Source organism: Manacus vitellinus, unplaced genomic scaffold (genome assembly GCF_001715985.3).
Source record: "Manacus vitellinus isolate BGI_N305 unplaced genomic scaffold, ASM171598v3 scaffold_12_pilon, whole genome shotgun sequence".
NCBI classification, from domain to species: domain Eukaryota; kingdom Metazoa; phylum Chordata; class Aves; order Passeriformes; family Pipridae; genus Manacus; species Manacus vitellinus.
The window spans coordinates 12157014-12179413 of NW_021938949.1; the positions used below are offsets into that span (position 1 = coordinate 12157014).

At 39.0% G+C, this 22400-nt stretch overlaps 1 protein-coding gene across 1 annotated transcript in view; it reads left to right on the forward strand.

Moving 5' to 3' along the window:
* Positions 1–22400, forward strand: part of PDXDC1 (pyridoxal dependent decarboxylase domain containing 1) — a 27349-nt gene continuing 4949 nt past the window's right edge. The window contains exons 1-21 of the mRNA XM_008923495.3: positions 1–103; positions 5476–5549; positions 6091–6156; positions 7450–7533; positions 8333–8479; positions 9001–9190; positions 10138–10206; positions 10679–10757; positions 11270–11354; positions 12228–12276; positions 12383–12484; positions 12642–12767; positions 13845–13895; positions 14935–14998; positions 16334–16422; positions 17101–17206; positions 18217–18388; positions 19001–19119; positions 19963–20084; positions 21731–21823; positions 21912–22008. Coding sequence (XP_008921743.2) covers positions 5476–5549; positions 6091–6156; positions 7450–7533; positions 8333–8479; positions 9001–9190; positions 10138–10206; positions 10679–10757; positions 11270–11354; positions 12228–12276; positions 12383–12484; positions 12642–12767; positions 13845–13895; positions 14935–14998; positions 16334–16422; positions 17101–17206; positions 18217–18388; positions 19001–19119; positions 19963–20084; positions 21731–21823; positions 21912–22008 — 1984 coding nt within the window. The 5' untranslated portion in view covers positions 1–103. The remainder of the gene's footprint in view (positions 104–5475; positions 5550–6090; positions 6157–7449; positions 7534–8332; positions 8480–9000; positions 9191–10137; positions 10207–10678; positions 10758–11269; positions 11355–12227; positions 12277–12382; positions 12485–12641; positions 12768–13844; positions 13896–14934; positions 14999–16333; positions 16423–17100; positions 17207–18216; positions 18389–19000; positions 19120–19962; positions 20085–21730; positions 21824–21911; positions 22009–22400) is intronic.

Sequence of the window (22400 nt, forward strand, 5' to 3'; positions counted from 1 at the left end):
TTGATGCCCTGTGTTCGCTCTGCTGCCCAGTGCACTGTGCAGAGCAAACACTGGCCGAGTAACACCGTGGGCGAGTGACAGAGCCCGCTCTGCCCCTGTCACGGTGAGTCCGTGGGTGCCCCACGCCTGCGGGACACCCGCCCTCGAGGGGCTCCTGCCGCTTGTCCCCCTGCCTGAGGACTGGAGCCATTTAGGATAATGAATGTTTTGGGTGCTCAGGGGTTGGCAGTGCACGCACGCCCCTCCTTGCATCATCGACTGCACGTTTGGTTTCATGTGAGCTTTGGGATTGCCCAGAGAAGTTTAAATGGGATGTGCTCCGGTGAAATGGATGGTTAGGAACTCCAGGAAGCACCTTCCTCATGTGGCTAAAGGGTTGGTAGCAAAAAAGTTCGATATGCTGCAATCCACATGAAGAATACGGTGTTATAGAGTATTTGGTGGTCTTCAAAAGCTTAAGTTCTTTACTAGTGCTGACAAAAGTTACAGTGACTGTTGCTTGTTCTGAAAGGTTTTAGTTATGAAGTAAAACTTAATCGAAATAGTAGCTTGGAGTATGGTCTCTGTCAAATGGACTCAAAGAGAGTTAATGCAGTTATTTAGAGAAGGTTCATTAGTACATGTCAGGGGTAGTACTGACAAAGTTCTTAGAAATTTGCTTGACTAGTTCATCATAAGAAACAATAAAACCACTGTGTAAGAATGAAATATCTACAGAAAGTCCATGTTTTGATTATTTGTATTCTCGATGTAAGGAATAGTCTGTAATGGTGAGGGCCCTACAAAAACTTGTATGTCTGTTTTTTCAATATATGCGGATAGATGTGTATAAACAGTTACCTTTTTTTTACTTTCTCTCTTTGTTGTATAAAAGTTGTATTCCTGTATGTAATAACATGCCACAATAAGATTATGGTCTTGGAGCCACTTGGAGGTTAGTGCCCTCTTGGAATAGTCTGGTTAAGATTGTGGTAAATCTGTACAATTTGCATTTTTTCTAGTCTTGAGTATGAGATGTCATGATAAGTCTTCTCCCTAAATAAATAAATTTCAAATTCATCCAAGATGGGATACATTTATCTTCAGACAATGTGTGTCCACTTATCTTGTGGTTATTTAAGCATTATCATAACAGATCAGAGACTCTTTTATTTGAACCATGTGTTCTCTCCTCCTCATGTTTTTATACATGCAGCTGATTGGGATGCCAGTGAGAAATACTTTTTAACTCATATTCAAATTTGTCACAACTTTGTATTTTTCCTGACCATTTTGGTACAATCACCTAATTAGCTGTAATGCAGTGGCATTGAGTGACTGCAGTCATTAGGTTCTTGCAAATGGAAAAAGACTTTTTTTAGCAGATGAGAAACTTCCTGAGAATTGAAGACATTGCACAATAGGACTGCAAGGAAAACCACTGCAGAATTTGACACACAGGTGTGCACACCAAGTCTCATAGTTTGATTTTGAAAATTGACTTTGTTTTATCACACTTTTTTTTTGTGGTTTTTTTTTTTAATGTATTAATTGTGTGTCATAAGTGGTATAACTCCAATTCAATTTTGTCTGAAATCCAGAAATCTTTTTTTGGGTGAACTTCAAATTAAATTCTTCTGTGTTAAATCATAACTCTGGCTAACAGAGCTGTGCTTTTTAAAATATTTTTTTATACATATATGTGGGTTTTTATTTTGATTTTTCCTCCATTTATATTTTGGTATAAGTGACCAGTTTTCTGAAGGGTTTGAACATTTCAAGTTAGGTGACTTTGTCAGTGGTAAAACAGTGTACATTTTCCACTTGTAACTTCTTGCTGTCTCTACAACAGTGTTTTCCCTAAACATGAAAAACTGTTTTGGTTTCTTGCTCAGCCCATGGCTTTTGTCTTCTGTTACTGTGCTATTTACCACAACATCCTGGTAATTTTACAGAAAACTCGTGACAGCACCTGCATGCAGGTCCTGCTGCATGTCAGGAGATAATAAAGCTTCAAAGAGTAAATATCTATAAGCCTTGTGGTGACACAGTGCCATTTTTATTCAAGCCCAGCAGTCATGAAATGGCTGCTTTCTTTTTTGTTATCTTAAACTTTTCTTAGCCTGGAGAATAAACACAATATTCTTTGGGCTGAATACTGATATTGTTTGAGATTAATTTAGTGTTGAGAATAAGTTTTTGGGTTTTGATGGTAAAACTTTCTTTTAGGCAATTAAAATAATGTAGTGGGAAACTCAGGTGTACTTCCCATGAAATAGGAAATGAGCTACACCTCTGAGTTGCTTTGCACACACATTAGTTTATGTAATGTTTAAAAATCATCCCTTTATTTCATTAGGAGTACAGCTACAGAAATGTAGAATCAAGACTGTAAACCAGTATATGAAGCAACATTGTCTTTTTTGAATTTGCACTTAATGTTCAGTCTTATCACAGCTGGAGAACGTCCCCTTATCCTTTCCCCAGCTGCCAAGTGACTCCAAGGTGTGACATAATGCTCATAAAATCTTTAACAGTTTACAGTTCAAAGTGCTGAAAAAAACAGTACTAGATTGGTTACAGAATAGGGAAGTAACCCCAAATCAACCCTGTTGCAGGATAACCTCAGAGAATTGGATGAACACATCCTGAAGGCAGTGAATGACAGAAGGCAAAGCAGGTCAGGGTGTGTCAGGGTCTTTGAGGGGCTGAAGGAGGCAGGAGGTGTTGGGAAGCTGAACGGACACCTGGAAGGAAGAAGCTGTGGCTAGTGCCTCCCTAGAACTTGGGAGGACGAGTCACATCTTGGAACTCTGTGGTCAAAGGCTCCCCTGACTGTGAGCAGAGCCAGACCCTGCAGTACCAGGGGAGGGAGTGAGTGCAGCTGCTTTAACCCCCTCAAAAAGTGTGTTGTCCTGTGGTTCAGGAGGTGATATTGAAGAACTCATCCACCAGTCGTTCTTAAAAACTGTTTAAGGCCATAAAAAAAGTATTCAGTTTATTTCTGATTGGATTCTGTACACACTTGGTCTCATTTACAGACAAAACTAAAGGAATATACTACTTTATTATGGCGTGTTATTAAAGTGGGTTCAGAAACCTTTCTTAAGTAATTGGTTTCTTGCTGCAACTCTGCCACACCTATTTTTCTTGCTGCTTAAAATAAGCAGATCTCCTGCTTCCCACCTCCATGCCCTTACTAATGTGAGCAGAGGAGGAGCATATATATATATATATTTATATATATGAAATTCAGCAGTAAAAGGTGGGCTTTCTTCTCTTCCCATAATTCAAGGGAGAGCTAAGTTGCTGTATATCCACTTAGCAAGTGGAAAAATGCAGAAGGGATTCATTTCCCAATTAAGCCCACATTAGAATTCAAGGACTTTCTGGATTTCATAGCATTTTATGGAGCTTAGTGCATCTTCTTAGGAGTTTTGAAGCTGTATTTTATGTATTTACTCTGCCAGCTTACTGGCAGGAGGGTTTCATGGGTGAGTAATTATTAGTGAGGCAGGATGAGTCACAGGTGAGCGTGTGTGGTTTGTAACATATGATGGGAATTTGATGTTGGTAGCAAACAAAAGCAGCTCAGAGCCCTTTCTGTAAAGCCTCTGCATCTTGTGTCCTCATCTACAGCAGAGCTGTTTGAATACTGGCACGTGATGCTAAGGGAGGTTCAAACAAGTAACTGCCTTCCAGCCATTGATCATGTTTTATGGCAGCCTGAATTAAATTATGTGAGATAATCACAATCAGCAAATTAGTCTTGTCATTTACTCCCTTAAGGGCTCCCAGGAGGAAAACTGTTTGGGTTTTTTTTTCCCCTGAACTTCTTTTCAGGTTTTCTTTGATGTGGTGCAACTCTGGAAACCACTGCAATTGTGTGGAAATATTGCCAAAGATTATATTTAGGTTTTTCTTTTAGCTATATATATTGTGTTCTCACTATTGAATGCTTGCAGTGTGTGTGGATTTTTTTAATCCTTGTGATGAGGTCTTGAACTGTTTGTATTTGTAATGCTTTTTCACTCAGAACTAGATGAAGTTTTGGCCTTCATACCCAGTGGATTTTGTAGAAGACTGAAGTGTAAAAACCTGTTTATTGCTGAATGCTGAGAGTTCTGGTGGGCAAATATTACTCAATATTTGCACTGTTCTTTTGTTCCTCCCCCAAACATTTGTTACTGGCCACTTCTAAAGCCACAGGATAGAGAGCTGTCAGTCTGGGTCTGATCACTGTGCCCATGCCTGGCTACTGATTTTTTCAGCCACCAACCACTTGCTATGATATGAGTTAAATCTCAAAATATTTTGGTAAAAATAGTCTTTGAACATATAGTAGCTCTCAACTTTTTTTTTTGTTGTTTTTCTATCAGTCCTCCAGATGAAAATAGTGTAAAATCTTCACTTAAATGAATCCCACTACCTTCAGTGATTAAATTTGCTTTTGTGTCTGCATCTGCATGAGCAAAGGCATTTGCCTCTGGTGCATGTGTTGCATCAGCAGTGATGGAAAGTTGGCCTGTAGGAATAATGCTGCTAAAATACCATAGCAGACAAGCTGCTCTAGATCCCTGCAGTGGGGATAGTGGATGTTCAAATATTAAACTTGTTTGGGATTTTTTCTTTAAGCAGCCCCCACCCCTTACCCTGGTACCCCCCAACCTCAGCAGCCTGCAGGGGTAACTCCCAGAGGCTTTGGTGGGTGGGCTGATGGCTTGAAAAAGGGCTGGTGTGGAATTTATGGAGGCTCTGCAGAGGCAGGGAGAAGAGACTCTAACAGGGTCACCTGAGTATTTCAGGGTTCTCTGCTGTCTAATGTGAGGGGTCTTACCAGTGGTGTTGCCTTCTACCTTCATGTTGGGGCATATTGATTTTTCAAATATTGATCACTGTAGGTAAATCAGATTCTGCCAGATGACACCTTTCACATTCTTTGGAAGCTTCAAAGGGCATCTTATGGGATTTACCCATTTAAATGGGTAAATGTTCCTGTCCAGATCTCCTGTGTCAGTGCCACAAACTTCTGTCAGGCCTCTTGGATTAAAGTTCATAAAAGAGACTTCTTCAGAGCAGAAGCAGTTCTTTGGGTAATGCTGCTTGCTTGTCTTTGAGGTGATCATTGGTTCAGGGGAAAAAATAACTAATATGGTACATACTTTTTTTTTTAGTTCAAGCATTATAAGGAGCACTTGAACATTTATTTGTCTGAAAAAAAAATCTGACTTTCCTTGTGGAGAAAAAGATTGGATCTATCAATAATAAAATCCACATCACAGTTGAGTTTTCTTTTGGTTTATTTTAGGTTAGTAGGATTTTTCTCATTTTGTATATTTTGAGTTCAGGATATTCAGCATATTTTAAATTACTATTTACAGGCTTATTAAAAGAATCTGGCCGGTGCATGAATTTGTATTGAGGATGCTGTGGGGACAGTAGTAAGATAAATGTTTTTTGATCTTTTTTTAAAAGTTGTTTTCTTTTTCCTGAAAGATGGTTGACCCTACTCTGGCAGAAATGGGAAAGAACCTGAACGAAGCCATGAAGATGCTGGAAGACAATCAGAGGTACATGCAGAGGGTTTAATACAAACCCAGCAGCTCTTTGTGCTAAGGGGAAGGTTATTGGTGTTGCTGGCATTAAGCAGAAAAAAACTCATTTTCTTAGTAGTTTATGGTCATATTGCCATTTTGAAGCTTACACCTTCACAAATCAGTGTTGTTTCTCAGGTGATGGGATTTTTAAAGTAAATGTACGTATTTTTATGCAGGTTCTGTAGTATTCAGAATATGTCCAGTGAGCCTGATTTTTCAGAGATGTGAGATTTTTTTATTATTATTGCAGTGCAAGTAATTTTTAATTAGTGTATGTATGAGACTTCTCTGTAAGCTTTCTGTTTAAGAACAAAACCCGAAAACTTGGGAACTCTTTAATTCAGTTTGAGCTGAACTTTTGTGTTGGTCTCATCTGATTTGTTTCTGAACCTGTTGTCAGTGAAATAGATTGCAAACATGTCAGTATGTATTTCTGCAAGTCAAAGTCAGTTACTTATTCGATGTTATAAAACACAAACTAAATGCATAGTTTATTCTTGTGTCTTTAACTTAGAAAAGTGGAGGAGGAAAATGAAAAGAAATATGCACGGAAGGACATTCCTGGACCACTGCAAGGCAGGTAGGCAGCAAGAATTTTTAGATAATGCTCTTTTCAAAACCTGTAAAATATACATAGCGTGTTTGTCTTCCAGGCAACTTTAGTATTAATCATATATCATATATAATCATTAACTGTAGAATATAGTGAGTTGGAAGGACTCATCAGGATCATCAAGTCCAACTCCTGGCCCTGCACAGGACACCCCAATGCAAACATTAACATTTTCCAGGCATTATTAATAAACTTTTTCCCATAGTCACATAGGGGAAAAAATAATTTTATCATCATACCAACTATTTCCATACTCAGGGAGAAAAAAGAAAGAAAGATTACTTGTCCTTAGTTACTGAAATTGTGAACTCTTGGAATCTGATGAAGTATTGATGCCTACAGCTGTGGTTCCAACTCAAAGCAAACATAAACAAACTTTTGCTATTGAATTAAAGCACCTGGATTAAAAAAAACCGCTGAGGATAAGAGAGAAAACCTTAAAAAACCCCAAAGCCACAAAACAACCCCCCCACACCTTTTCAGCGCAGCTGTCTTCAAAAATTAAACAGAGCTCTTGTGCATGAGGCAGGTAAGGCCATTGTACCTGAAAATTAAGATGTAAATTGATTGTGTCCTCTTTGGAAGACATCCTGCAGGAGCTCAGGTTAGCAGTACAGAAAGTATTGCAAAAGCTATTTAAGTCTTTAGTGTACAGAAGATAAACCTGGTTTTGAGTGGAGACACTGAATTATCTTTTCTACTAATAAAAAGCAATTTCAACGCTCAGAGGGTGAGTTCTTACATTACTGTAAATTTTAGCTGAAATTATAAAAGGTGAAGTGTTGTGGATCTTTCCCAGTCTCACCATGTTAGAGTGCATCATGTCAGGAGTCTAACATAGCTTCTATTTGTCAGAAACTGATATTTGTGGGTAATTGTTTAAGAGGTTGCTGAGTTATGAGCTGAAGCTGGTTCACGTGAAGAAAAATGCAGATCCTCAGATACTCCTTTCCTTTGCTCTGCAGCAGCAATGCAATGTTGTCAAGTCAGACTTTTCAGTCCAAGTGTTCAGATATCAGAAGATTTGTTTTTCTGAGTCTCCTACAATAATTAGGTACAGTTTTGAATTCACTGATTCAGCATCCTCATCTTTGTGGTCTGTTTTTCCGAGAGCAAGGAGCTGTTTTGTTGCTGTTCTCGACATTCAGCAGAAGTGCAGTGCTCATGTCTCGCTGTGCAGTGTCCCACGTGGCCTCTTTTAGATGCTGGCACTTACCTTCCTTTTTGTTTTTTAATGTGGGTTTTGTTTTCCCCTGCCAGTGGCCAGGATATGGTGAGCATACTTCAGTTGGTTCAGAACCTAATGCATGGAGAGGAGGAAGAGGAAACTTCTCAGTCCTATCGGTAAGGCCAATATCAATTACTGTGTGTGGAGGAGACCTGATTTTATTATGTCCTGATTATTATAGAGCTTATATATGAGGCTTGGCTTTATTAAAATTATAAAGCTTTCATTACTAGTAACTAAATTGAATTATACAAGGGTGTTGTTTCTGATGTGACAGCTCATTTTTTCTACTTTCTGAAAGTTGTTTTAAGTCTGAAAGTCTTCTTGCTTTGAATACAGATAATTTTTTTTACCATGTATCTCTGCAGACTTAGAAATAAAATTTGTTTCCATTTTTCTGTCAAATGGAAATAATGCTAACTAATCTGCAGAAGATAATTGAAAACTTAATATCTGAAGAACATTTTGGGGATTAAAAAGACACCTAAAACCCACAAGAAAAAATAACCAACAAACAAAAACCCCCCATGAAACAAATAAAAACTGTGCCTCTAAAACTGTTAAGTCTCCTGAGTGTCCTCTGCGTGGGGAGAGAGAGGGTGTGTGTTGGATGCACTTTAAAGTCCCAGTGCAGATAAGGTGCTTAGTTCCAGCTGGTGTTGGCTGATGGGCTCAAAGGCAGCTGAGGTGTTTCTAGGCCAAGTGCAGTGCAAGAGCTTCTGTGTGCACTGGCAGTTCAGTGTGTAATGCACAGTGGCAGGAGGGTGACTGTCATACACTGTGCTTCTCTCTGCTAAATATTTAAATTGCATGTCAAGGAATTCTGCCACTCCACATTAAAAACTCATAAACCTAAATTTACTGTAATGTCCCTGGCTTGTATTTCATTGACAGTTACTCTGTTCTGCCTTGCAGACTCCAAAATGTTGGTGAACAGGGTCACATGGCTCTACTGGGACATAGTTTGGCTGCTTATATATCTGTGCTGGACAGGGAAAGACTGAGAAAACTTACAACAAGGATCCTTTCTGACACTACTCTCTGGCTCTGCAGGCTTTTCAGGTGAGTCACTGGGAATAAGTTATGTGTGAGTAGGTAATGATGATTGTTTAAAAATGGACTAGGGATGTCAACAGAAGAACCAACACACTGTGCCACAAGCTTACAAATATTTGAAAGGTCTGAAACACAGCCTTAACTTAGCCTAAAGAATGTCAGGTTGCATTCTCTTTAAAATTAGCAGTCCAGAATTTACATATATATTAACACCAGAATGAAGCCTTTAGTGTGCCTCCTGCTGCACTCTGCTCTTAGTAAGCAAGGTTTTGAACTGTGTAAAGGCAATCTTAGGAACCCAGATGTTTTTCCTTTCTTATTCTGTCTTTGTGTCTAAATGAAAACATATACTAGGCTCATTGTTTAATCTTGGCCTGTCTTATCAAAGTTGTCTTCTAATCTGCTTTAACCTGGGAAAAGAGAAGGGTTTGTTATCATTTGTCCTCCGCTGAGCTCCTTTGCTGGTCAGTGTTATTTTAGTCACTAGACTGGTTTTGTTGGTCATATTTTCTTGGCTTTTCTTGCAGGTATGAAAATGGATCAGCTTATTATCATGAAGATGATCGTGAAGGTCTCCTAAAAATCTGTCGCCTCGTTATCCACACGCGCTATGACGATTACACAATAGAAGGGTTCAACGTGCTCTATTCCAAGCAGCCTGTCATATACATCAGTTCTGCAGCCAGAACAGGCCTGGGCCAAGCTCTCTGCAATCAGGTAAAGTCAATCAGTTGGGGATTTGGCTGCAAGCAGAGCTTGCAAGTAGGTCTGGGAAAAATACTTTCAGTTTTCATTTACTGCCTGTGTTTTGCAGCAGCATTACAGTGGGAGGAAGAGAAATTTTCTGCATATTTCCAATGAAAGGATCCTATGTGGTAACTTTTTAAAAAATGAGTGATTGTTTCTACATTGCACTGTGCTTTACATAAGATGTTGGCCGTGGTGCAATAGACCTGAGCCCAAACACACTGAACTATTGCAGAATTAGTACTGAATGATGCCCCTATACTGCTATGTTCAATAAATATTTATATTTTCTTAAAGAAACACTGTTTAGGGAGGAGTAGGCTGTGCTGATGCAATTTCAGAAGGTCTTGTTTGGGATAGTAAGATTACCCCCACAACCCAGCACTTTAAAGAAACCCATTTTTTCCTAATTATGCTTAAAACTTACTGGTTTTTCCAAGTAGTTATTTGCATGAGTGTTTGTAGACTTAAATGAGCTAATTGGGGCATATACAGACTTTCCTATGGCCTATCTAACATTTGGTGCACTGGTGATAGTTTTCAAACACAGCATGCACTGAAAGGAAGAGTCAAGTTCTTGAGGCCCTTGAGGGTTTTTAGACCCTTGGAAATGGCTGGCAGAGGTACTACTCACAGCTCAAAAATGTGGACTGCAGAGAAGTGAAAATGGTATCATAGATGGAACTTGTCTCAGCCAAAAGTACTCGGGAAGTAGGTGGTAAAAGTTGATTGAGTAAGTCAGTGTCCTTGGTAAGCCAAATGTTGATGGAAACTTTTTGATACAAGAAAATAGTGCTAAGGAAACTTACTTTATAACATAAATAAAGGTTTCTCTTGTCTACTGGTTTCTGTGTATTTCTGTGAACACAGGAAACAAGTGTTTCTCAGTGGCTGAAATTCCATCATTTCTATTGCAGCTGGGGTTGCCCCTTTCCTGCATGTGCCGTGTGCCTTGTAACACTATGTTTGGATCTCAGCACCAAATGGTAAGTTTGTCTTTCCTAAGAGCTCTTTGGTTATGCTTTTTTTTTTTTGTTGGCTTTTTATTTTAGCCTCATTAAATGAATGTCAATTATGTCGTTAGGAAAAGCTTATTAACATACTTTCACCCTCTAAGTCTTCTGTTTTATAGCTGCACAAATCACAGATGGAAGTTTTCTAAAAGCAGCTTGCATCCTGGTCTTGTAATTTGCAAAATATTTTTAATGGTATTTAAGTAAGGTGCTTTTTAGTGCAAGATTTCTAAACCACGAGTACTCAGAGGTACCTTTACAAACTACATGATGCATCTGTGTTGTATTTTTCACAAGTGCTTTATTTGACCTTCAGATTATTTTGCCTTTGAGAAGAAGAAGCTGCAAGCCACAATCATGTCCATTTCTATTTTTAATGCATTTTTCCACTTCAGGAGAAACAATTTGGTGTTTGACAAACATATTGTTTTCTTACTGATAACAGGATGTTGCTCTGTTGGACAGAGTGATTAAAGATGATGTTGAGTCTGGAAAACTGCCTTTGTTGCTTGTGGCCAATGCTGGTAAGTGCTATGGACAAACAATAAAAAATAAACTCTGCTATTTCACAAATACATAGATAATATAAAAATAAAAATATATTCGCTTAAGCAGCTTAGTGGTTGCATATCAAGAAATATCTTAATGACCACACAATAATTATCTGTCTAGAGGGGTTTTTATTTAGCTGATTTTAAGTTGGATTACACTGCTGCAGTTCTGCTCACGTCAGTTGATGTATTAATATGACTATAACTTATTTTAGTGAGTGCAAATCTCTTGCTGAAAATCAGTTTCCTGTTAACACTTCAGAGTTTTTGATGGATGTGCCATCAGCTTTAGCTTGAAAAATTTCCTTTTTCTTCTAGTTAACTAAACGCAAATGCTTGTGAACAAAATTTGCTCTCAGTACAAATGATGGGGGTGACTGTTACTTGCTTTGCACTTGGAAAAATATCTGAGATGTTACCCAGTACAAGAGGTGCTTTATGCAGAGCCCTGACCCTGTGTCATTCCCTCTCCCTGTCCCACCAAGGCACTCCCGGCGCGGGGCACACGGACAAGCTGGGCCGGCTGAAGGAGCTCTGTGAGCAGTACAACATGTGGCTCCACGTGGAAGGGTATGAACTGGGAAGTTATTTCTCTGTAACTGTATTCATTACAAAGTCTTAACTAATTCTTAGCACGTAATTTTACAGCTAATCAGCTGGTAGGGAGCCACAGGGCCAGCTTTATTTTTGTCATATTAAGCGTTTTATATGGTTATAATTTGGTCGTTTTGAGATGGAAATTGATTTACATACATAGGAAGAATTAATTAGAGAGGTTATTTCAAGATAGATTGGTGATTGCTTTTATTCATATGGTAATCTTATCTGCCCTTTCTTTGAAGAGCTTGAAGTATGAATTAAAAGACCTTCTAGGCCAGGGAGGCCTCAAAGACCTTCTAAGTGAGGGAGGACGTTCTACAGTGATTTTTGAGAATGAGAAGGGAGAATGAAATGAGTGTGGAATAGATGACACTTTATGAAGGTTGTCAAGAAGGCTGCAGCAAGTGCAGTGTGCATCATAACTGAGAGGGGGATTAAACCAAGAGAAAATGAAATTCCAAGAACTTAGACGATGTCAATGAAGACTCCAGTGCTCCAAGATTGAGCCTGGAGTAGAGAGACTGTTTCTCTTGGTTCATAGTATAGTGTTATATTTGCATACTATTTATTTCTGATACCAAATTGATGCTAAATTATGAATAGCACTTTAGGGGATGATTTCCCCAAAGGTTGGATGGAAACACTTTTAGATTGAAATGGATTTTTACTTTTGAATTTTCAGTCTTGGAATACCAAGTAGCAACATCTACTGCATTGTTAATGAAAAATATATGAACAAAAATTACCTCCCTTTACACATCAACATAGAATATTTAAACTGCAGATTAAAATGCTGTCTGTTAATATATATTTAATATGTTCTAAACCCACTCTTTCTTTCAGTGTGAATCTGGCAACTTTGGCTTTGGGTTATGTCTCCTCTTCTGTACTGGTATGTTTACTCTAGCTATAAACTTAATGATGTGCTCTAGATTTTAAGGTCATGATCTAATCAAAATATATATGGCTTACATTCTGCTTACTGTAATAAACTTCAGGCTGCTACAAAATGTGACAGCATGACTCTTACCCTGGGTTCCTGGCTGGGGCTCCCAGCTGTGCCTGCAGTGACACTCTACAGACACGAGGATCCATCCTTGGTAAGTTCAGCTTCTCAGTCAAGACCCTGAAATCTTGATTTTGATCACAGTGTAGTGTCTTGTTCTTGATAAACATCTAAATTATAATTTCTAAAAGCTGGCAAAAATGGCAGCATTGAAGAGAGGTTAACAGTGTTCTGTTCATTTTCCTCCTCAGTCCTTGGCAGCCGGGCTGACATCGAGCCAGCCCGTGGAGAAGCTCCGTGCCCTGCCCCTGTGGCTCTCCCTGCAGTACCTGGGCCACGATGGCATCGTGGAGAGGATAAAACACGCCTCTCAGCTGGTGAGCAACAGCTTAGCAGTGTGTCCTGAGAGCTGGCAGCAGATCCCTTTGATGACTGTGATGCAGTGTAGAAGAATCAACTAAAAATAGTGTAGTTGTTGACAGCAGAGCACATTGGTTCATATTGTTACACACAAATGATGAAAGCAGAGGAGAGTGTTTGGGGGAAGGATGTGCTTTTACTGTTAGATTTCATTTTTTTTTAATCAAGACATAATCAGTCTTTGTTCTTTCTAACCAGTGAAATAATATAGTCACTTCCTTTTTGTCACTTCTCTGAACTGTTTTTGCTTGAAAGCTGTTGAGAGAAAGGCTTTTTTATTTTTCTACTCTGCTTGGTATCATATTTATTTAAGTAATAGTAAATTACTTTTAGGAAGAAGGACTTCAAAACATTTCTTGAGATGCAGTGGGAAGTGCACTATTTTTGAAGTTGAGTCCTTACCTTAGTAAAAATAAGGTCCAGTATAATGTGTTAGTTACAAAATGTGTTGTTTACATACAAAACACTTTCTTGAAGGTGCAGCACATACAGAAAATCAAAGAAGGGCAAAATGGAAATGAGAAGTCTCTGCAGTAGTTAATGAAGGAGCTCTTGGCATGAAAGACCTAAAAGAGTGAGAGAGTGTCATTAGTCATTAAGATTTTGTGGCATCTAAGATTGATCTTAGTTTTTATAATAGTCTATTAATAGTCTTAAACCACAATGTAAGAATGTCATTTGTAAGAGGAACATGTTAGGAAGCCACCAGAACCAGTGGCTGTGAGAGCTTTGAGAAAGTTAACTTTGCTACAGCACTGCTTTAGTTGGTCACTGGAGTTGTAACATCTCTGGAACTTTGTCAACAAATACACCAAGACTTTATTTTAGTGAAAATCACTCTGTAGTCAGTGTCCTACTAAAACCAGACAATATTTTTCTCTTACATTCTAAATTTACAAATAAAAACTGGATGAGTCTCTGAGGTGTTGTAGGGGTTTGTTCAAAAACAGGAAGTTACTGTTTTTCAGAATAATTTTCAACTTCTAAAACTGTGTTTCTCTCATTTTTGTTCCCCCTCTGCTGTGGTCTTCTAGAGTCAAAGGCTGCTGGAAAACTTGAAAAACCTGGATTTCATTAAAACTTCGGTACAGTCTACTTCTAATGCTTTGGTTATATAGCTTGGTGTTTGTTAAATATAAGAATAACTTTGACTAAAATAGATATTTAAAAATATTACTTAAATCATAGCCATTGTTTTGAAGATGTTTTCTGACCAAGTTCAGTGAAATGTTTGTGTTTGTTCCACTGCTCTGTGCTCATGCTCTCAGGAGCTGACAGAGTAACATCCAGAAGTTGTGTTCGGAAGTTGATTTAATTCCATTTAAAACATAGATTTTCTCAGTAATACATCTATGAAAACAGTTTCCATAAGTCTCTTTCATATATTCTGTCTGCATCTTACCCTGCTGTTGAGATCATCCTGAGAGCCCTGTGAAATTGTATGCAAAAATTATCCCAGCTGAGGTTTTTACACCAGAAATAGCTTTAGAAATTACCTATAATATATTCATTCCAAATTCAGCTTCTGTGAGATGTTCTGTCCAGCAGGGTTTGGTGATTTTACTCCCTGCCCCCATGCTCCCAATTTTAATTGACATTTGATGTATAGAAAATGATCCCCAGGGCAGGATCAATTATAATCTTATTATTCTTGCTGGAACTTCCTGGATGTTTCCCAGTGATTCTGGGGTGATTTCCAAGAGAATTTTTTTAATGTTAATATTTGAAAATACTCAAAACTAAATAAACTTTATAATACTTACTATAGTATATTTGCTAACCACCATGTTTAGATTTTATACTTTATAGTGCCCAAGTTTTAAAGATGCATACCTTAAATGAATACAGTTCTGCCTTGAATGACTAATGATTTACTTTCATATGTTTAGAGATGTTTGCTTCCACTCCTGGAGTTCACTTCCAATACTGAGATAGTGTGAACATTGTTACTGCTGTCAAAACAAAATGCTCTGCTCACACTGTGCATAATAAGGAATTATTTCCTGTATTTTTGAAAGATTTAACACTGTGCATAATAAGGAATTATGCACAGTATTAAAAAAATACAGGAAAATATATCTGCTAAAAAATACAGGAAAATATATCTTTTTTTTTTTTTTTAAGGTTGAAGATGAACTGAGTTCACCAGTGGTGGTTTTCAAGTTTTTCCAGGAATATTCAAATAGAGGTATGTGATTTATTGAAAACAGAACAAAAAAACCCCCCACCATCTCTTTACAGTATTTTAAACTAATAATTCACTAAATGAATCTGAGATAAATGTTATGTAGTGCACTTTGGGTAACATGCTTTTTAAAAGATTGTGAATGCTGGTCATAATCTAGTGGCAGGATCCATACACGTGACAGCTGCTTTTTTTAGATAGACTGCAGTGTTTTAAATTTTCATAACAAGTAATTTTCTGCCTTCTTGAGTGAGGAGAGATTTGCATATGATTTTGATCTGGAGAGCAGATGATGGAAGCCTCTCACAAGCTGCAGTGTTTGACTGTACTGGTAGAGGAAGCTCTTGGTTTGTTCAGGTTTTCTATTCCTTTCAAACACTTTGTGGCAGTGGCAAGCACCACGTGTCTCTGGTTCACTGATTACACTTGGCTGCTGCAATAAATTAAAAACCAGCAGAATACATTAGGAACAGCTCTGGAAATGCTGTCATGGGTATCCAGGAACCACGTGTGTCTCTGAGCAGGACACCTGCACTGAAATGTGCTCCCAGAAAAGAGGATTTTGCCTCCTGAGTTACAGCAGAGGATGTTGCTGTGATGTTTGTATGTGCACACCCTGAGGGGGGAACGTGTCCGTGGCTGAGGCAAAACACTGCCAGAGGAACGAGTGGTTCTGTTGTGAGTGTTGGTTTTAATTGCCTGTGGATTTTTTCTGTCGGGCATGAGGGAGTATTGATTTGGGGTTTGATCTAATTAACAGTTGTACTCACAAAGTAAACCTATTCATCCAGCTCCAGTGACTTGGTGGATTGCTTTGTGCATTGATTTGAAAAGCTTTCCTAGGGAGAAGTCACCCACCTGAATTACAAGGATGTAAAAGGTCCATTTCTGCATGTTTTATGTTTATAATGGACTCTTAAATTCTTAGTAGCATCTTTGTGTGGCTTAAAACCAAGTAATCATTAAAACTTGATTTAAAAAAAAAAAAAGGCTGAATGCATCAAATTAAATATTGCAGACTGCTGTGACAGAATTTTGCTTTGTGAAAACACTGAGTTTATTTCTATTGAGGCATTTGAACCTCAAAACTCAAAAGTATTTTTCTGAGTTTTTTTTAAAACAATTACATTCAACTCTGTTTTACTTCTAGTATTTATCATGTTCAACATACCTCTGCAAAGAAGTCCTTGTGGGTCTGGTTGAGGCCCAGAACATGGTGTAAATGTGTTACATTATCTAGGAAGTGTAATTGTCTTTTATCTAAATTTTTGGTTGCCTTTTGTTTAATTGAGTAAATAAAAATCCACTTCTGTGATTCTTTTTTATCTTTGAATCCAGATCAGACCTCACATGCTGCACAGGCCTCAACTATTCAGCACCCCATCATAAGCAACGAAAGACACATTTATGACACTTTCAATCAGTGGGTAAGAACTGGTGCTTTTCTCTTTAGAGAAAGTGAAGTGACAGTGGAATGGTTCAGGGGTTCATTAGGATTTATAAACCCTTTGTTAGATTAGTTTTAAAGTTAAACTACAGGGTATTTTGGATTTAAAAGATTATTTGGCTCTGAAGCAAAGCTGCTTTCACATTTCTGATTATTTTACATGTAATTACTACTGAAATCATTCCTGCATCTTAAGCTGTTGGCTTTTCTCTTGGTCTTGTGGGAATATGTGAAAACTTTGGAATTCTTTTAAATCAGCCAGACACTCTGTTGACAATGTCTGTGTATTCTTGAATAGACAGCCTTATTTTCCAGCTCTGGAGGGTAAATTGTAGAAACCTGTGCTGTCCGAGAGCTGAGCACATGGCTGGGATGGGTTGGTTGTGCTGTAACCATGGCACACTCAATGGCAGGGACAATTCTGCAGAAACTTATGATTTGTAACAATTGTAGCTTATCCTGAATTTTCCTAATTCTACGGATATGTCAGAGTCATATCCCCAGCAAGCCTGAAGTGTTTCGGTACAGGAATTGATTTTGAGAAATACAGAGAATTCTTTGCACATGGTTCCCCTGAGCTGTGGGCACAGCCTGAGGCAGGGGCTGCAGGGGGTCATGGTGCTCTGTGTGCTTCTCTGACTGTGCCCTGTTCCTGCAGCTGGGAGAGCAGCTGGCACAGCTGGTTCCTGCCAGTGGAGTGGATGTGGTAGAGCTGGAAGATGAGGGCACGTGTGTGCGTTTCAGCCCCCTGATGACTTCTGCAGGTAACACTCACTGCATTCAGCCCCTTGGAAAAGCTGGCATTTGCTGCAGGACTGTACAAGTCTCCTGCTGTAAAAGCAGGGGTGCTCAAGAAACTCCTCCCCTGTGGTGAGGATTTTCTCACAAACAAAACAAAACTGTCTCAGTTTTATCGTTCTGCTGCACCTTGGCACTGGGTGCATTAGAGGTGGCTCAGCTTTGTGGGTGACATTGCCTCACCACCTCTGCAGAGAGACTTTTACTGGTTATTTTTTAAATTCATTAGGAAAAGCAAGGGGAGAAGCTGTTTGCTTCTAACAGTTACATTCCTTCCCTGAACTGCTAAACACCAGATGCCTGACCTTTCTACCCAGGGGCTTCAACACTGCCAGGTGCTTGTGTTCAAAATATAGCTACTTTAGTAGAATAATTATTTACTAAATCTGTGGGGTTTCCTATAATTATTGTTTTCCAAAACCTGTGTTTTGGAAAGTGTCTTAAATTTCATGTTTAAGCCAGCACTGTTGTGCTACTTAGTTTAGCACAGTGCAGTTTGTGCAGGGGCTCAGGGTGATGCAGTATCTCCTGTTAGCTTGGGGGGGGAGTAGCTCATGTGAGAGGGTCCTGATGTGCACTGAAAAACAGATTTTAGAATAAAATGACTTGGTGATGCTGTGATGTTTTGTTTTAAACCAGCATGGGAGCTAATTTGTGACCAGCTGGTCTATGGGAAGAGGATTTTTTTCTGATGCCAGCTACTGATGTAATGAAAAAGGATATTGTAACATATCCTTATTAGTTTGTAACATGAGAAAATCCTTTTTATTAGCTTTTATGAAATCCTTACGTCTTTTAATTCTGATGTATCAGGGGATAGATAATTGAAGAAAAACACATAGATCAAGATATTCTATACTGTCTGTAAATTCTGTTTATGACTGACTTGCAGAGAGCCTTCTTCACAGATTACTTAATTCAGATATCTCTGTGATGTCCATCACATATATCACTCACTACCACATCTGCTTTTTAGTTTTAGGAACTGAAATACAAGACATTGATCAGCTGGTGGACTGCTTGAAGATGAAGATCCCAGTATTGACAAGCACTCTGCAGCTGAGAGAGGAGTTTGAGCAAGAAGTGAGAAGAACAGTTGGCCTGTTGTATATTGAAGATCTTGGCTGGCCAGGGTTAGGTGTTGTAAGGTAAATTATTTTCTTCATTCTCTATTTGGATAGACTGTGTTTTAACAGGCAGAAATACGTGGCCTCTTTAGTTGTGATCTGGATGTATCATTTGCTGGTTATTATCTGGCTTTGCACCCAGTTGAAGCTTTTGAGGGCTTTATAATGTTATTTAGTTTGATTGTGTTTTTAAAAGAAAAGCTGAAGTGCTGTTTTAGCAAAATTAGGGCACCACTTGTAGCATTGTAGGCAGTTTGTGGCTCTGTTAGAGGGATATGTGATGTGCAAGTGCATCCTCTTTTTAGCCAAGGGTAACTTAGATTTTTATCTGTAATGGCACTCACTGATATGCTGAATAGCACTTGGGAAAAAAACCTCCAAGTGCCTGTTGTGATCCTTTGGGAAGGTTTCTGTATAGTCAAAACAGTTCAAGTATAATCAATATATCAACTAGAAATCTATTGAGTTTGCAGTAGCAGATTTGCCCCACCCCAGAATCTCTGTTTACAAACCAGTAAACTTGCTGATCTGAGCTGTAACATTCATAAAATACAGGAATTTGTAGAAACATGCTAAATGTGCAGGTATTTTTGTATGTACTGTAAAGTAAAATTACTGTTTCTTGGCTTGAAGGTACAACTACCACAGTGATGAGAAGAATGATGACAAACAAGAAAAAGAACTAGAAAAAATCAATACAGAACTTCTGAAGAAGTTAAATGAACTGGAGTCAGATCTCACTTTTTCTTTGGGTAACTGCACTATTTAAAAAACTTCTGTTCAAGCTAACAGTCATTGTCCTAGCTGTGTTAGAATGGTTTGATAGGTCATTACAGTGCAAAATTAGCTGCTGCCTATGTGGTTACTGCACAAAGAACATCTGTAACTGTTTGTTCCTCCCCCCTGTTTCAGTTGGGAAGTGTTCACCAAGTGAGCAGGTGCACTGTTCCCAGAAGTACTTGTGAAAACTGATTTATGGGCAACTAGGCCAAGAAGAGTTTCCTTGTCAGAAAGATTAAAAGCTGCAGTGTCCCTCTGTAAACTCAGCCTTCTCAGGTTGTGCTGGATCTAGTGAAAAGCAGATCTCATTCCAAACCCACTGGCACTGACGGTTTCACTGCTCTCTGTAGCTGGATTAAAAGCTTCAGATGACTTTTGTGATAATTAGCAACCCTCACATTTACACAGTGCCACATGATAGCTGCAATAGCATTAATTTGCTTACTCAGAACTCTGATCTTTTTCCAGTCAGCTTTCAAGAATTAAGTGCCCTATGGATGTGGAACCAAGTAAGCTGTACATGGCAAAAAATTAAGGAGTTTGAAGCATATCTAACACTGATATTTATAATACACTCCTTGACTGTATAAAATACCCATGTTTTTCTTGCTCAGATTATGTTTTCTGTCTTTGAAAACCTCCAGGGCTGAACTTTTTTGGTCTGCATAATTTATACCCATGCAGATCCTGCCCTTAATTACTGAAGGGGGTGTGTGTATTAGGATTTCCAGATTGACACACATGAGTGTTGCAGCCATTGCAAGATTGTGCCAGATTTGTACATCACAAAGACTTGGTTCTCCCTGTGCTCACAGGTCCAGAATTTGGGGGGCAGAAGAACTGTGTTTACATTGGAATGGTCACGGAGGATCTGGATGTGTCAGAGCTGGTTGAAACCATTGCAGCAACAGGCAGAGAAATTGAAGAAAATTCCAGAGTATGTATTAATAAATCACAGAATATTTCAGTACCCTTTTTTTTCCCCCTTTCATATTGGCTTCAGGACATGGTTTTGTTCTTTGTGAAAGTAAAAGTTGTACTCGCCCATAACAGTCTTATTTACTGGGGAAGGAGTGTTTTGTTACAGGTGGTGATATCCTGAGGATGTCTGGATTTGTGTTCATGGTCCTGTGTGCAGTAGTTTTAATGAAAAACTTCAGTGGTACTGAAATAGACTCATTTAGTCACTAAAATTTAGGCTGTCAAAAACCAAAAGTTAAGGTGGGGGTTGATTGTGAGCTGGTGTTTCTCTTTTCACTGCTTGATGTGGTAGGATTGAAATTCTTTATATACCAGTTTTAAGATAAAACTGTGCCCTAAAATATGTGGAAAACTCTAAATTGGTGGCTTTAAACCAGAAATTACAAATAACCTATTAAAGTAATAAAGCTGATGATGGAACTCCTATTTGTCAAAGCATTTACCTGAGTAGAGTTCTCCAAATGTTCTCTGAACCAGAATTCAAAAATGACCTGCATCACAAATGAACATCTGTCCCTTCTTTCCTTTAGTCTTGGACATTTAATTTCCTCACCTAAAAAATAACCAGAACTTCAGAACTCCTTGGCCTGTTTCTGCCCACAGGAATATGTTGCCACTTGCCCTGTTTAGGTGAGGGATGGTTGGTGCAAGAGGGAGGCTTTTAGAAAAAACCTGCATCAGTTCCAGCCTGCCCTGAGGACATGAAGTAAATACAGTAAAAGCCAGAACCAAAAGTGAAGATAAACATCTTGACTAGACCAGAAAACACACTGGTTCTGCCTGGTGCTCCAAGTGCAATTCCCTTGCACTTTATTCTGTAGCCAGTACCTCTGGGTATTGAGCTTTCCCTGGGGGTCAGTTCCTCACTGGCCTCTCCCCCAGGAAGAAGAAGCAACTTCCTCTCTTTCCTTTTATTAAGTGACAGTAACACAAAGTTTGGGCACTTTGGAGGAAGTGCCTATCTAATCTAGACCTTGTGCAATATTAAAACCCATATAAATATATAGAAATTGGCATTTGTCTTGCCCAAACAAAACTGAGGCTCTGTTTTTTGATTTCTTGGGTTTGTTCATTCCTTGCCCCTGCAGCTCTCCCAGTGAACTGCCTGTCCTTTGCAGTGTCAAACATGGCTGGTGCTGGCCTGGGCTGCCACAGGGACCAGAGTGGCAGCTGTTTATGAAATTAGAAAAACAAAGGGAACCCAGGCTGACATATACCTTGTCAGACTTGCTGTGAGGCTGGTTTAAGTCCCAGGTGCTTCTAGAAACCAAAATGTGCTCTATAAACCTAAAAATTCTTCCCAGATATTCACCTTAGTTGCTAAGCAGGTCTTTGAAGACTTTGGGTCACAGGCTCATTTCTAAGTGTTAAGGAAAAAAAAGTACCCTTCCTGTTTAAAATTACATTCTGTCCTCTGGGTTTGTCTATTAAAAATCCTGCAGTAAGCCTGTACATTCTTTAATTTACAGTCATAATGAAATAGAGATTGTCAAATACTGTCTTAAATTAGAAAAATATCTGATTACCCTGTCTAGATCCTGAAAACCTGAACTGAAAAGTTCAAGTCTGAATAATATATGTAATTATTTCTGGCTTTATTAGCTGTTGGAAAACATGACTGAAGTTGTTAGAAAAGGGATCCAGGAAGCACAGCTTCAGCTTCAGAAAGCAAATGAAGAACGACTTCTGGAGGAGGTAAGGCTTTAAACATCAGCTGTACTTGAGGTAACTTGTCACAAAGGGGTCACTTGCTCACCAGCCACTGTTGGGTTGTGCTTTGCAGGGGCTGCTGCGACAGATTCCTGTGGTGGGCTCTGTGCTGAACTGGTTTTCCCCCTTCCAAGCCTCTCCGAAGGGAAGGACGTTCAATTTAACAGCAGGTGGGGCTCGCTGCACCTGCACCGTGTTACACTGTTGTTGGGGCTGTTCCCAGTTTGACACTGAACTTGCAGCACATTCCTGTGCTGGTTGGATCATGAGTGACATGATCCACCCTCAGGATGCACAAGAACATATTTGTAATTCATGTCTGGTGATGTGGAAGGAGCTGCCTTTAAGCTTTTAAGCTGCCTTTTAAGCATCGTTGAATCTGATGTACCAACATAATACTTTCTGAAATTATAAATTTCCACTGTAAAAATACTGTGGCAGAATTAAGAATGAATACTCCTGGACTCAGCAGTGTCTGTCACACCTGGCCTGGCTGTCTGTGTGTCTGTAACCTGCAGGGAAGACTTCCTGCTGTGCTTGGGGCCTTTCTGACTCTGGATGC